This window comes from Ascaphus truei, chromosome 12, assembly GCF_040206685.1.
Source record: "Ascaphus truei isolate aAscTru1 chromosome 12, aAscTru1.hap1, whole genome shotgun sequence".
Classification (NCBI taxonomy): domain Eukaryota; kingdom Metazoa; phylum Chordata; class Amphibia; order Anura; family Ascaphidae; genus Ascaphus; species Ascaphus truei.
In genome coordinates, this window is record NC_134494.1 from 38,313,935 (window position 1) to 38,326,612 (window position 12,678).

Genomic DNA, 12,678 nt, shown 5'->3' on the forward strand with positions numbered 1-12,678 from the left:
TGTCATCCTTCCCCCGCAGCCAACCTCCCGTCCAACTACATTTTCCTGCATGCCTCTGCAGCACAGCTTCCGTAAATACAGCCTGCAGCCCCTGCCCCTGCCCCTGCCCCTGCCCCTGCCCGGGCTGTCACTCAGCGGCTCGGACTCGCAGCGCAGCTTCCGTAACTACAGCCTGCAGCCCCTGCCCCTGCCCGGGCTGTCACTCAGCGGCTCGGACTCGCAGCGCAGCTTCCGTAACTACAGCCTGCAGCCCCTGCCCCTGCCCCTGCCCCTGCCCGGGCTGTCACACAGCGCCTCGGACTCGCAGCGCAGCTTCCCGTCTCCTTGCTTTGAAAATCCATTTAGAAGTGGGGTTTGGTTCCCCTGCCTTGTCTGTGGCTGCAGGAACCGCAGCGTGACCCGGTGACCCTGTGTCCCTGCCCCAGTCTGTCGGGTTTAAGGGGCACTTTTGGCCTGAGCAGCCGCTGTTTCAGCTGCTAGAGCCGCGTCTCCTGACACTGCGGGGACTGGGTGAGTTATTTTCCCCTTTGTGATGCTATTCGTGCTGGTTCTCTGCAGAAGTAAAAATCTCTGGTGCCCAGTGGCGGATTCCCCTTTAAGGCTGAGGGGACTATAGCGCAAACTGGGGGGCGCAGGATTTGGGGGGGGGGGGGGGAGGGGGGCAGAGGTAGCAGAAGCCTAGCGCTTCCCCCCTCCTCACCCCCCCCCCCCACACCCAAGGCATTCAAATGAAATGCCGGGGGACCACGCGAGGCCTCTGCAACTTACCGGGATTCAGCCGGCTTCTGGACGCGTCTCCATGGCAACGCGGTGTCGTGACGTAACCCGTCGCCATGGTAACGCACGTCAAATGACGCTGCGGGGTCACTTGACATCCCGTGACGCATGGCGTAATTTGACGCCGGCTCACAGGAAAGGGGGGAGGGGGTGCTGGGGCTGGCAAGCAGGGGGGCGCAGCGCAGAAACTGCGCACCACCTAGTCTAGAGCAGCAATATGTGTGTGTGTGTGTGTGTGCCTTACCTTATCCGGAGCGGGCCCCCTCCAAGTCATCGCGGCGTCACATGCCGCCATGATAACGCGCAGTCATGTGACACGTGATGTCGTACGCTGCGGAGGAGGACCACCCCTGAGCCTACAGGCTGCAAAAAGGTAAGTCCGCCCCTGTTTGTGCCCCGAATCACAAATGAAAAGCATGTAGAGATATAGTGTGGATTTCCCGACGCTGCCCGCGCAGAGCGCTCCCCTTACACCGAGTGTCATTCACAAAACAAGGCTCTCTGGTACTAATTTAATATTATAACCCTCTGGGTACCAGAGGCAAAGGTACAAAACTCGGATGGATTAGGTTGGAGAAAAAGGGATTTCACCAGCAACACAGGAAAGGGTTCTTTACAGTAAGGGCAGTTACAGTGTGGGATTCATTACCCATGGAGACTGTGATGGCAGATACAATAGATTTGTTCAAAAAAAGGTTGTACATCTTTTTAGAAAGGAAAGGTATACAGTGATATACCAAATAAGTAAACATGGGAAGGATGTTGATCCAGGGAGTAATCTGATTGCCAATTCTTGGAGTCAGGAAGGAATTTATTTTCCCCCATATGAGATATCATTGGATGATATGACACTGAGGGTTTTGTTTGCCTTCCTCTGGATCAATAAGTAAGTATAGATACAGGATAAAGTATCTGTCATCTAAATTTAGCAGAGGTTGAACTTGATGGACGTACGTCTTTTTTCAACCTCATCTACTATGTAACTATGTAAAAAATAAATATAAATATATATGTATATAGCCTCAATTAGTATTTTAACCTTTTGCTGTAGCATAGTAATTAAACCCCTCCGGGTTAGCATACCCTCTAACTGTATGTATATCTTTTATATAGCGCCATTAATGTACATGGCGCTTCACAGCAGTAATACACGGGGGAATCATATAAATCACAAATAATACAAATAACACATAACGGGGAGAAGCGCTCCAGGCATAAAAGTGACATTTAGGAAAAGGAGTCCCTGCCCCGAAGAGCTTACAATCTAATGAAGCTTGTAACGGTGTCTGTTTGGTGGGTGCTGTACAGGTTTGCTTTGCCCTTTACATATTAAAACCAGCGCGGAACCAGCAGCTAATTAAACCAGCTGGGAGATGAATGGCTGATCCGCTGGTTTGAGCGAGGTGTGTGTTATATACAGATACCCCCCCCCCCAATACACATTGTATTGGTAATATGAGCTCTGCATATAGTACGTTGCACGTTACGCAGCCTCCTTAACCCTTTGATTGCCACTCGCCATCGTGACGGCGCCGTACCTGGGTTCTCCGCTTCCCGTCACAGCGCCAGCTCCCCTATAAAAACACGGGGGCCCCTGGGGCGCCAGAAAACGAGTCCGTAGCTCCGTCCACCCAAAGGGTTAAAAGGCGGAATCGGACATGTGGTCGCAGCCATCATGCTGCCGCCGAGGGACCCTTCAGCGCAGCCGCGCCGCCGCCGGACACTCAGCCGCTCGCCGTTTCGCCAATACGGTACATTTACTTAAGGGGTTTTAGCGGTTAGGGAAGGGGTTTAGAATAAGGGATTTAGGGTAGGGGAAGGGGTTAAGATTAGGGGGTTTTAGGGTAGGGGGATGAAGATATTAGGGTAAGGGGTTAAGGTTTTTAGGGGATTAGAATAAGGTTTTTAGTGTAGGAGTTAAGATTAGGGGGTTTTAGGGTAGGGGGTAAGGCTTACCTTGACGGCAAAACGGCCGTCGGCGAGATGTCCCTGGGGCGAGGTGAGTGACGGCTACACACCGCGATGAAATACACCTGATCGGTCAAAAGGTGTCACTGGCTTGGAAGCTGCGACTGTTTCCATGTGCCAGAGGCAGGAGGGTCTGTGCTGGCAGAGGGCACATCCGACACGGATATACCCGCGGAGGGTCATTACACTAACGAGAAAGGAAAGCATCACTGGAGAAAGTAGCGAATCCACGTTCACATTGTGGGTGACAAAATAGCATTCACTGGTCACACGACGCACCATGAAATTGGTCAATACGTTTCTGTTTTGGAAAACTTTTAATGGGGGGGGGGAACTTTTTCTCGGGCATATTAAAGATGGCTGACATGGTGGTTTCCGGATAGCTGCTCTACTCACTACCGCTGGGAAATGAATGCATTCTTCCCTCCGTCAACTACAAGCCCCTAACCAGCGCTTAGCAAAAGCTGCGTGTGGTATATTTTTGCATTTAATCCTAAATTTAAAAAGCTAAAAAAAAATCACCATTAAAAAAAAAAAAAAAAAAAAAAAAAAAATAATAATCATAGAAGCTGTTAAATTGCTAAGTGCTTTCAGGGTGCTTCATTGACACATTCTGTATATGTTATATTCTTCAAACTTCTTTTGTTCTGTCTTCTGCTTGTGATATCGTGACAGGAAAACAGCGTGTTATACTTCATTGTGTTTGAACTTGAGCAGGTCACAGTCTTTCTACTCCTCTGGTAACAAATAGATAAAGTGGAAGCGCGTTTGGTCTTTGGGGCAGTTGGTCCTAATGGCCATATTACTACGTTTTCACTATTTGTGTTATCCAGGAACAAAACCATTATTCGATAAGCTCAACTCCAATCCTTAAGACGCCCCCCCTCCCCCCAACAGGTCAGGTGTTAAGGATTATCCCTGCTTCAGCACAGCGACTCAATCAGTCCCTGCTTCAGCACAAGTGACCCCATCAGAGGCTCAGTCAAAGACTGAGCCTTTGATGGAGCCACCTGTGCTGAAGCCTGGATATCCTGAAAACCTGTCCTGTTGGGGGGTATTGAGGACAGGAGTTGAGCCCCCCTGAGGTGAAGAAATCCCTTGTTTCTCATGGTATAAAACATATTCCCCCCCCCCCCCCCCCCGAAGCGCAAATACTAACAAACTATCAAAAACAGCTGGAACCTTGTAAAAAAAGCAGTTTAACAATATGTATTCTATGCCTTTATAGCAGCGTCCTCAAACACCTCCCCCCCCAAACAGGTCAGGTTTTCAGGATATCCCAGCTTCAGCAAGTGGCTCAACCAGAGGCTCAGTTGAAGGCTGAGGGACTGATTGAGGGACCTGTGCTGAAGCAGGGAGTGATTGCGCCACCTGTGCTGAAGCCGGGATATCCTGAAAACCTGGCCTGTTGGGTGGGCGGGGGGTTGGAGTTGAGCTCCCCTGCCTTATGGTACAAAAACCCACTCCTCAAAACAAAAGTATGCTGTGTGTTACTTCAAAGGGCTAAAAACCATTGAATATTCAGTGATATTGATTATTTTCACAGCCGAGCTTTTCCGTTGGGATTTGCAAAGCTCTTGCGCTTTTCCTACTGCAGCTGCTGTGCTCCATTTTTGACTCGGGGGAGCCCCTTGTTCTCGAGATACTTAACGGGTCTCTGCAGCTATAAATAGCAAGATTCGGCTCCGGAGAGCCCGTCTGTCCGAAATATGTAGCGAGAAAACAAAATGGCGGGCTTGCTAAATTAGGAAGGAGCGGTCGGGACTCTGTGGGAAGGGGTTTGGCGGACAATTGCTTTCGTGCATTGGCTGTGCCGCGAGTGGGTGTGTTCTGCATGTGGAAGTTATTGGAGTGAGCGCTGTTCTGTCCTTCTAGGAGGACATCTTCGTGTCTCAGCCAGTCCGGAGCCTGAGGTGCACATCACGTAATCCCCACGGGGTAATTCTCAGCCGCCTCGGGGGCTATTCCAATTATTCCTAATACTATGTTGTTCCTGCATAATGCTTACAGTATACACAGCGCTGTACATAGAATTTTCTGGCAAAATGAGCCCCTGTTCCAAGGAGCTTACAATCTCATTTTTGATAGCTGAAGCACAGGGAGGTAAAGTGACTTGTCACAAGGAGCTGACACTGAACCACTACAAAGGCTGTCTCTCTCTCTGATCGACATGAAGGATTCCTTATTTGGCTGCATCATGGTACTGGCCTTATTGAATGCTTATTGTCGATGACTTTAGTTTCTGGGTCTTTATTTTATACCCAGGGTCTAGAACAGGGGTGGCCAACTCCGGTCCTCAAGGGCCTATGCTGAAGCAGGGATATCCTGAAAACCTGACCTGTTGGTGGCTTGAGGACTGGAGTTGGCCGCCCCTGGAGTAGAGACTCTAGAACCGGCGTTCTAAGCAGCACAGTATGGGAATCAATTTAATGCCAGTCATACAGTGAGGTGTCAATGTGTCATCCTAGAGGTGAAACAGGTCACAGTGTCTAGAAGATGTCATAAAACTCTCCCCTTCGGGGTTAACTCAAGTGTGGTCACATGATGCTTCTGTAATGCCCCAAAGGAAAAGCCACATGCTACACTTACGGTATGCCAGCGGTCATGTGACCAGTCAGGTCCTGCCAGCGGTCATGTGACCAATCAGGTCCTCCCAGCGGTCATGTGATCAGTCAGGTCCTGCCAGCGGTCATGTTATTTATTTATTTCTAAAATATTTTACCAGGAAGTAATACGTTGAGAGTTACCTCTCGTTTACAAGTATGTCCTGGGCACAGAGTTAAGACAAATAATACATGGTGACAAATACAGTTACATAAATGAACAGGGTATACATTATATACAAGACATTGCGTGCACAGTTTGTCCTGGAACCAGATTCCATATTCTCGGTCTCCCTTTGCAGCTCATGGGATTCATATCTCCCTAGTTCAGCTGCCTGCTATTTTCCCTGTCCCAGCAGCTAGCTGCATGTGAAAAGGCAACATTATTGTTACATGTTGTTTACACAGCCTGTGTTGGTTGCCTGCATCTCCTATTCTCCTAGCTGAGAGTGGGCTATTCGTACCCCCCTGTCCTTGCTGACAGTTAGTATAGTCTCACTTCCCTTCTAGTGTGACCCTTGCTCCTCACTTCCTTTTCACCCTGGACTCTGAGTGAGTACCAACCTGCTATTTGCCCCAGCAAGGCCTTTCTGTTTTACACTGCTTTATCCTTGATACACTGCACTTCAGACAGAGAAGCACTCTCTACCTACACTACATCTACAAGCACCTATCTCCCTGTGATTTTCCCTCAATAAAATTAAGAAAGAGAAATAGGACTTGTTTGTGCTTTGGAAGAGGGAAGACATGAGTTAAGCTTACTGGAACTATTCATACATCATTCGTGACCCTGGTTTCAGGAAACAGTTAAAGAAAATATACATTATGGGTGTATGAAACAGTTACAGACCAGATAAAAATGTGAGACAGCCTTAGATTTGAAAGAACTTAAACTGGTGGTGGATGTGAGAGTCTCTGGTAGGTTGTTCCAGTTTTGGGGTGCACGGTAAGAGAAGGAGGAACGGCCGGATACTTTGTTGAGCCTTGGGACCATGAACAGTCTTTTGGAGTCTGAGCTCAGGTGATGAGTGCTGCATGTGGTAGGGGTGAGGAGCTTGTTCAGGTAGCTGGGTAGCTTGCCCATAAAGAATTTAAAGGCAAGACAGGAAAGGTGAACTTTGCGCCTAGACTCGAGTGATGACCAATCTAGTTCTTTGAGCATTTATCAGTGATGTGTGTTATAGTTGCATTGGAGAACAAAACAACAAATTGAATTGTAGAGGGTGTCAAGTTTGCTAAGGTGGGTTTGAGGTGCCGAGCCATATACTATGTCTCCATAGTCAATAATTGGCATTAGCATCTGCTGTGACCAGTCAGGTCCCGCCAGCGGTCATGTGACCAGTCAGGTCCTGCCACCGCTGCCCGGGCACTTGTAGAATGCTACGGACTTTTAAAAATAAGGGCGTGACTGGTGGAGACAGGAGAGAGCGAGAGACTGTTAGGAGACAGAAGGGACAGGGCATCGGATAGTGGAAACAAAGAGAAAAAGGAAGTAAGATAAAGAAAAATCATCAAAGTCAAATAAAAGGAAAGATAGCGTGTGTGCCAGGGAACAAGGGCAAGGGGAGAAAGAACGTGAGTGAAGGTTGAAAGGACGAGTGAGCGAATGATTGAGTAAGAGAGAGATCGAGATACTGAGATAGATAAACAAATAGAGAGATATTGAAAGAAAGAGAGAGAGAGAGATGGAGACACCGGTAGATATATAGATGGAGAGCTGGACAACAAGGGGTATAGATCGGTATAAGGACACATATTCACAAAGGGCGCACAAACGCTGTCTAGTTTCCATCTAGTATAAGTGACAAACATTTTTAATCAGACCACAGGCACACAGAGTTAAATTCAATTAAGAATATTTATTAGAGACTAAAGACAGGTGACCGGTGTCTGAAGCAGGAAGTATCCTGCTGTCGCTGTGTGCTGCACAGTACAAAACATCACCGACCAGCTATCCCAGGGAGTCAACTCTAAGGGGAAAACCACTAATCAGCCTCCGAGTACTGCCCGGGCCTTACTCAGCCACGTTGGACTGCAGCCAGCACTATGTATACTGGTAGCAGTTAACAAAGTCAGAACACCAGCAGCTGGCAATTCTAAAACCCAAGTCCTGGCCGGAGGAAACATACAATTGTATGTGTTATAATTGCAGAATGGACAGGACACTCTGTAGGGGAAATTGATCACGGGAAAGACATATATATTTATTACACTTAAACTGGACTGATACACGGGCCTGTAATGGAAGTGCGTTAGTTATTGATTTGTCATTGCACTGTTAATGTGAACATTTATTTTCAGAAGAATAAGAAGGGAATTCCAGAATAACATTCATTCTATTTTTGTAACATCGGTCTCATTTCTGTGTTTCCTCGTCCCTGGAAGCAGCTACCTGTTTGGACTCTCCCAGTTAGTGTTACCGGTAGGCAGAGGTATAAGGACCGGTGTGGGGGCTACTTTGGGTGGGGTTATTAAGGGAACAGCAGAAGAGTTTATCAGGTCCCACCACCTTTCTGATTATGGGTCTGCACCAATAGACCACAAAATTCTGAGTAACTTCAAGGTTTTCGGGCAAACCCAGAGAGAATATATTTGGCACTTTTTGGTCCTTTGGTTTGGCTCACGTGAGTCCTGCCCCTTTATATGGCTGTCAACGCCCCAGTGACCTAACAAAGGGACCCTTATTTATTTATAAAATGTGTTCCCAGGAAGTAATACATTGAGCGTTGCCTCTCGTTTTCATGTATGTCCTTGGCACAGAGTTATGATGACAAATAATACATGGTTACATTTAGTGAGCAGCGTTATACATTATATACAAGACATTGCATGCACAGTTAGAGATAATATATATTACAGGTGTATGTAACAGTTACAGACCAGATTAAAATGTGAGACCGCTTTAGTTTTGAAAGAACTTAGACTGGTGGTTGCTGTGAGAGTCTCCGGTAGACTGTTCCAGTTGGGAGGTGCACGGTAAGAGAAGGAGGAGCGGCCGGAAACTTTGCTGAACTTTGGGACCATGAACAGTCTTTTGGAGTCTGATCTCAGATGATAAGTGCTACATGTGATAGGGGTGAGGGGCTTGTTCAGATAGCTGGGTAGCTTGCCCATAAAGAATTTAAAGGCAAGACAGGAAAGGTGAACTTTGCGCCTAGACTCAAGTGATGACCAATCCAGTTCTTTGAGCATTTCTCAGTGATGTGTGTTGTAGTTGCATTGGAGGACAAAGCGGCATAGTGAGTTGTAGAGGGTGTCAGAGGTGCTTTGCAGTCCCTGCCAGCATCACAGAGACGCTTCTGTTGGCCTCAGGGAATCACGTGGAACTCCAGAGTTTTCCTGAGGTAACAGGAAGTCCGCAGGTGGTTTCACATAGTGCCAAATGAATATAACATTACATGAGTTGCAGCCCTGTTGAGCTGCACTGTGTGCTTATTGCATCTTTTGCAACCAACCATATTCCGATGAAGAGGAGATGTTTCAGAGCGCTGTGCCCCTGTTTATTATGTATGTGACAAGCTCTTTTGCTGATTTCTGATGTGTGCAACCTATTTTCCAGCCAAAAATGAATTAAACTGCTGTACGATTTGAGGGCTTATTCTATATCGGGGCGTCTTCTGCCATGACTCCCCATTAAAGTCAATGGGGAATTTCAGCTGCAAACGCCCCAGTCGGTCACTTCCAATGATGTTAAAGAAGTTGACGTTATCTTTCTACAAATTCCTGTTCCATTGGTTAGACCCCTGAGGGTTTTTTGGTGTCATTAATACAAACACTTTAGTTGTCTGGGGACAGGGATCGCGGGGGGAGGGACCCCCGAAACTCTGCTAACCACAAACTGCTCTTTAGTTTTTCTGCGTGGAATAGACGGATACATAAGACGATGCCGCTGGATCCCGATAAGCCGCACCCCCAAGAGGGAGAGTCCAGTGTCCCCCACAGAGTCAGTCATGGAGACATCTCGGCAATCTCGGAGGAATCTGTTCGGAAGAGGATTCGGCAAAATACCCCGAGCCCTCACCGAGGGAACACGCCCCAGTGTGAGCACAGCTGTTTGTCTCGGTCTTACCCTTTTTATTCTATTATTGCACTAGTTTGGTTGGGTGTATGGTCTCCTCTCAGACCTTAGGGTCTGCAAATCTGTCTTTCCCCATTATCTCTTAGCACACACTGCTTCCTTTGCAGCCAGGGGTTCTGGGTAATGACATGCAAATGGGCACATTGTGTCACCTTTTGCTTCTGGCTGCCGTATTATACAGCTTTTCAGCACAGCCTGGGTTAAAGAAGTGCAGAGCCAGTAACCCTACTCACGGAGAGTTGTTTCGACCTTTCGGGTCTCATCAGTGTGAGGTTGGCTGCTGGTTCTGCACTGTGAAGCTTGTAAGTGGGTATAACAGAAATGAAAAAAGTTAGTAACAAAGAAATATATCCATCTGTCCTCTTCTCCCATACATGGGACATACAGTACCACTACTATTTTTTTCTGCACGTTGGTCATTGACATTACTTGTATGTTACAGCAAGCCCCCCTCGGTTTGTGTCAGTAGAGGAAGTGATGGAAGCAGCCAAAGGAGTGACTAATATGGCGTTGGCTCATGAGATTGTGGTCAACGGAGGTTTTCAAATCAAACCTGTGGAGCTCCCTGAGGACAGGTAGGATCTTTGTCCTCGAACCAGATTGCATATTTTCTCTGTTCTGAGGCTGCCAGCATTCCTCAGTGTAAGATTGCAATAAATTTAACTTTCCCCCTTCATTTCTTAGTTAGTTAGCTGTACCTGCCTCCCCTGCTAGTTGGCACAGTCTGATTGCATTTCCTGTTAGTCCAGGCTAGCGTGCTTTCTTTTAGATCCAGCAGCCATTTAGGCATAACTTAAGAAAAAAAATAGAAAAAGAAAAGAAAGCGCACACCTCACGGTGCAAAAAAATCTTTTTACTAAACATAAAGAATGATAGAAATGTGCTCACAAGCATCCAAGATTACAAAGCAGTGGCTTTAAAGGTTGTATGGATTTGTAGATCGTTCTTCCTCTGTTGGGATTCTCCACCCATTTAGTCAGCGCGACCGCTGCTGGCAGGCGCTTGGGTAGTAACTCAGCTGTTCTTCAGCACCACGTGATCTTCTGAAGGTGCGTCCCAATGTCAATAGGTCCTAGCGTCTCACTTCTAGGGGGCGGATCTGGGATGATGGCAACACAGCACGGCTCCAGAGACAGCACACTCTCTTCCCCACAGAGAATGGGGCTCAATGTGATAGATATATATATATATATATATATATATATATATATATATATATATATATATACATACACACTGCAATGAAAATTGTAAAGAAAAAGGGGACATAGAAAGAGGAGAGAGGGGGTGACAAATTGAAATAATGCAGTTTCCTTTTCTCAATAACCCAACAATTAGATTGTAAGCTCTTCGGAGCAGGGACTCCTTTTCCTAAATGTTACTTTTATGTCTGACGCACTTCTCCCCTTTATGTGTTATTTGTATATTTGTATTATTTATTAGTTATATGATTGTCACGTGTATTGCTGCTGTGAAGCGCTATGTACATTAATGGCGCTATATAAATAAAGACATTCATACATACACACTTACATACATACAATCCATGAACTACAGTCTATACCACAATGGGAAAGCCGTATTGGTGTAAATGTGATTTTGTAGGCTAAACAGTTGCTTTTGGAGGGACCAGTTTAAAAGATTGGGCATCACTGATGTAACATCTGTCCAACAAGGGTTTTCACCATAACATACATTGGACATGATTTGCTCAGCTCTGGAAGATCACTGCAGGCCATTGATATGCGAGAGACCTGCATTTCTCCTAGGAATTCTTACCTTGAAACGGGTGTCTCCAGTTTCGTGGTTTGTGACGCTGGTGCCAGCCTGCGGGCGGTACTTACACATCACAAAGTGACCTTGTATGGATATAATGGCGTCGCTGTCATTCAGATCAGACACATTCTAATGTCTGAGCAGGTTGCAGAACAGAGGAAGATACTTGTTAAAGTTTTCCTGATGGAAACCAGTGTCAAAACGTAGTAGTTAAACTATATACATATGACCACAGTGACTTGATAAGCACATACAATGTAGTTTTAATCACCCCCTTAATGGCCATTTCTTCTGAATTAAGATAACACTCTTCAACATCTTTTTAGAAAGTATACAGGGAGATACCAAATAAGTAAACATGGGAAGGACGTGGATCCAGGGATTAATCCGATTGCATATTTTGGAGTCGGGAAGGAATTTATTTTTCCCCTTATGAGATATCATAGGATGATATGACACTGAGATTGTTTGTTTGCTTGCTTCCTCTGGATCAATAAGTAAGTATAGATATCGGATAGGTATCTGTTGTCTAAATTTAGCATAGGTTGAACTTTCAACCTCATATACTATGTAACTATGTAACACACTGTGTAACTATGTAACACACTGTGTACTGAGGTCATATTAGAATTTTTACTTTGTGTCAATTTTAATGCTAAAAGTAGCACAATCCTTTATCAAATGTGCATCGTAGGTATGTACACTTCCTACATATGACACACAGTTGTTTGAAATAAATGTTGGCGCAGTCCGTCATTTTGAATACCGGATTGATATCATTTGAATTAAATCAGTACTGTGTGTATTGTGTATTTTATATTTACTTCCGGAGCTGTGCGGGTTTAATATTGTCGTATTTGCCCACAGCCTGGAGAAAAGGGTCCGGGAGATTGTGCACAAAGCATTCTGGGATTGCTTAGAAGCTCAGTTCGGGGAAGTGCCTCCTGTGTATGACCATGCCATTATACTGCTGGGAGAAATTAAAGAGGTAAGATTCGCCTATTTCTTATTACTATATCTCCAGCAATAACATCCATCATACTGTGTGCACAGCAGTGAAGGATGCTGGGCAGGAGAAATCCATCAGACATCCCCAATGGCACAAGTCCATTTTAAGCCGTATCTCTGTTTCAATGTGTGGGTTTGAGGCCGGTTCTAAGGGGGGTCTTTGGAGCAGTATTAGAGGACGAAGTATTGAAGTTACTTATGAAATGCACACGTATCCCCCCCCCCCCCCCACATTCCTTGCATCAATTGCATGTTCCAGGACTGACGTGGGATTTATTTCTTTGCCTAAAATAGAAACAAAATGGCAATGCTTATTTTATAAAATATTTTACTAGATGGACACGAGTTATTCGCTGATAAATGGCTTTCCTTACAGCGCATGCTGCTGTGTGCAGAACATGTGCATGCACAGCAGCTAAGCAAGGAAATATTTATCAATAAAAACAGCTGAGTTAATACAAAAAAAGG

General features: G+C 46.0%; 1 protein-coding gene across 2 annotated transcripts in view; it reads left to right on the forward strand.

Moving 5' to 3' along the window:
* The window catches only part of TCP11L1 (t-complex 11 like 1), a 29,256-nt gene continuing 16,578 nt past the window's right edge, over positions 1-12,678 (forward strand). The window contains exons 1-4 of one of the 2 annotated variants that reach the window (XM_075567367.1): positions 1-510; positions 9,198-9,388; positions 9,869-10,001; positions 12,070-12,190. In XM_075567367.1, the coding sequence (XP_075423482.1) occupies positions 9,232-9,388; positions 9,869-10,001; positions 12,070-12,190 (411 nt within the window). In that variant the 5' untranslated portion in view covers positions 1-510; positions 9,198-9,231. Of the gene's footprint in view, positions 511-1,011; positions 1,151-9,197; positions 9,389-9,868; positions 10,002-12,069; positions 12,191-12,678 lie in introns of those variants that run through there. The other variant, XM_075567366.1, reaches the window with a different exon arrangement.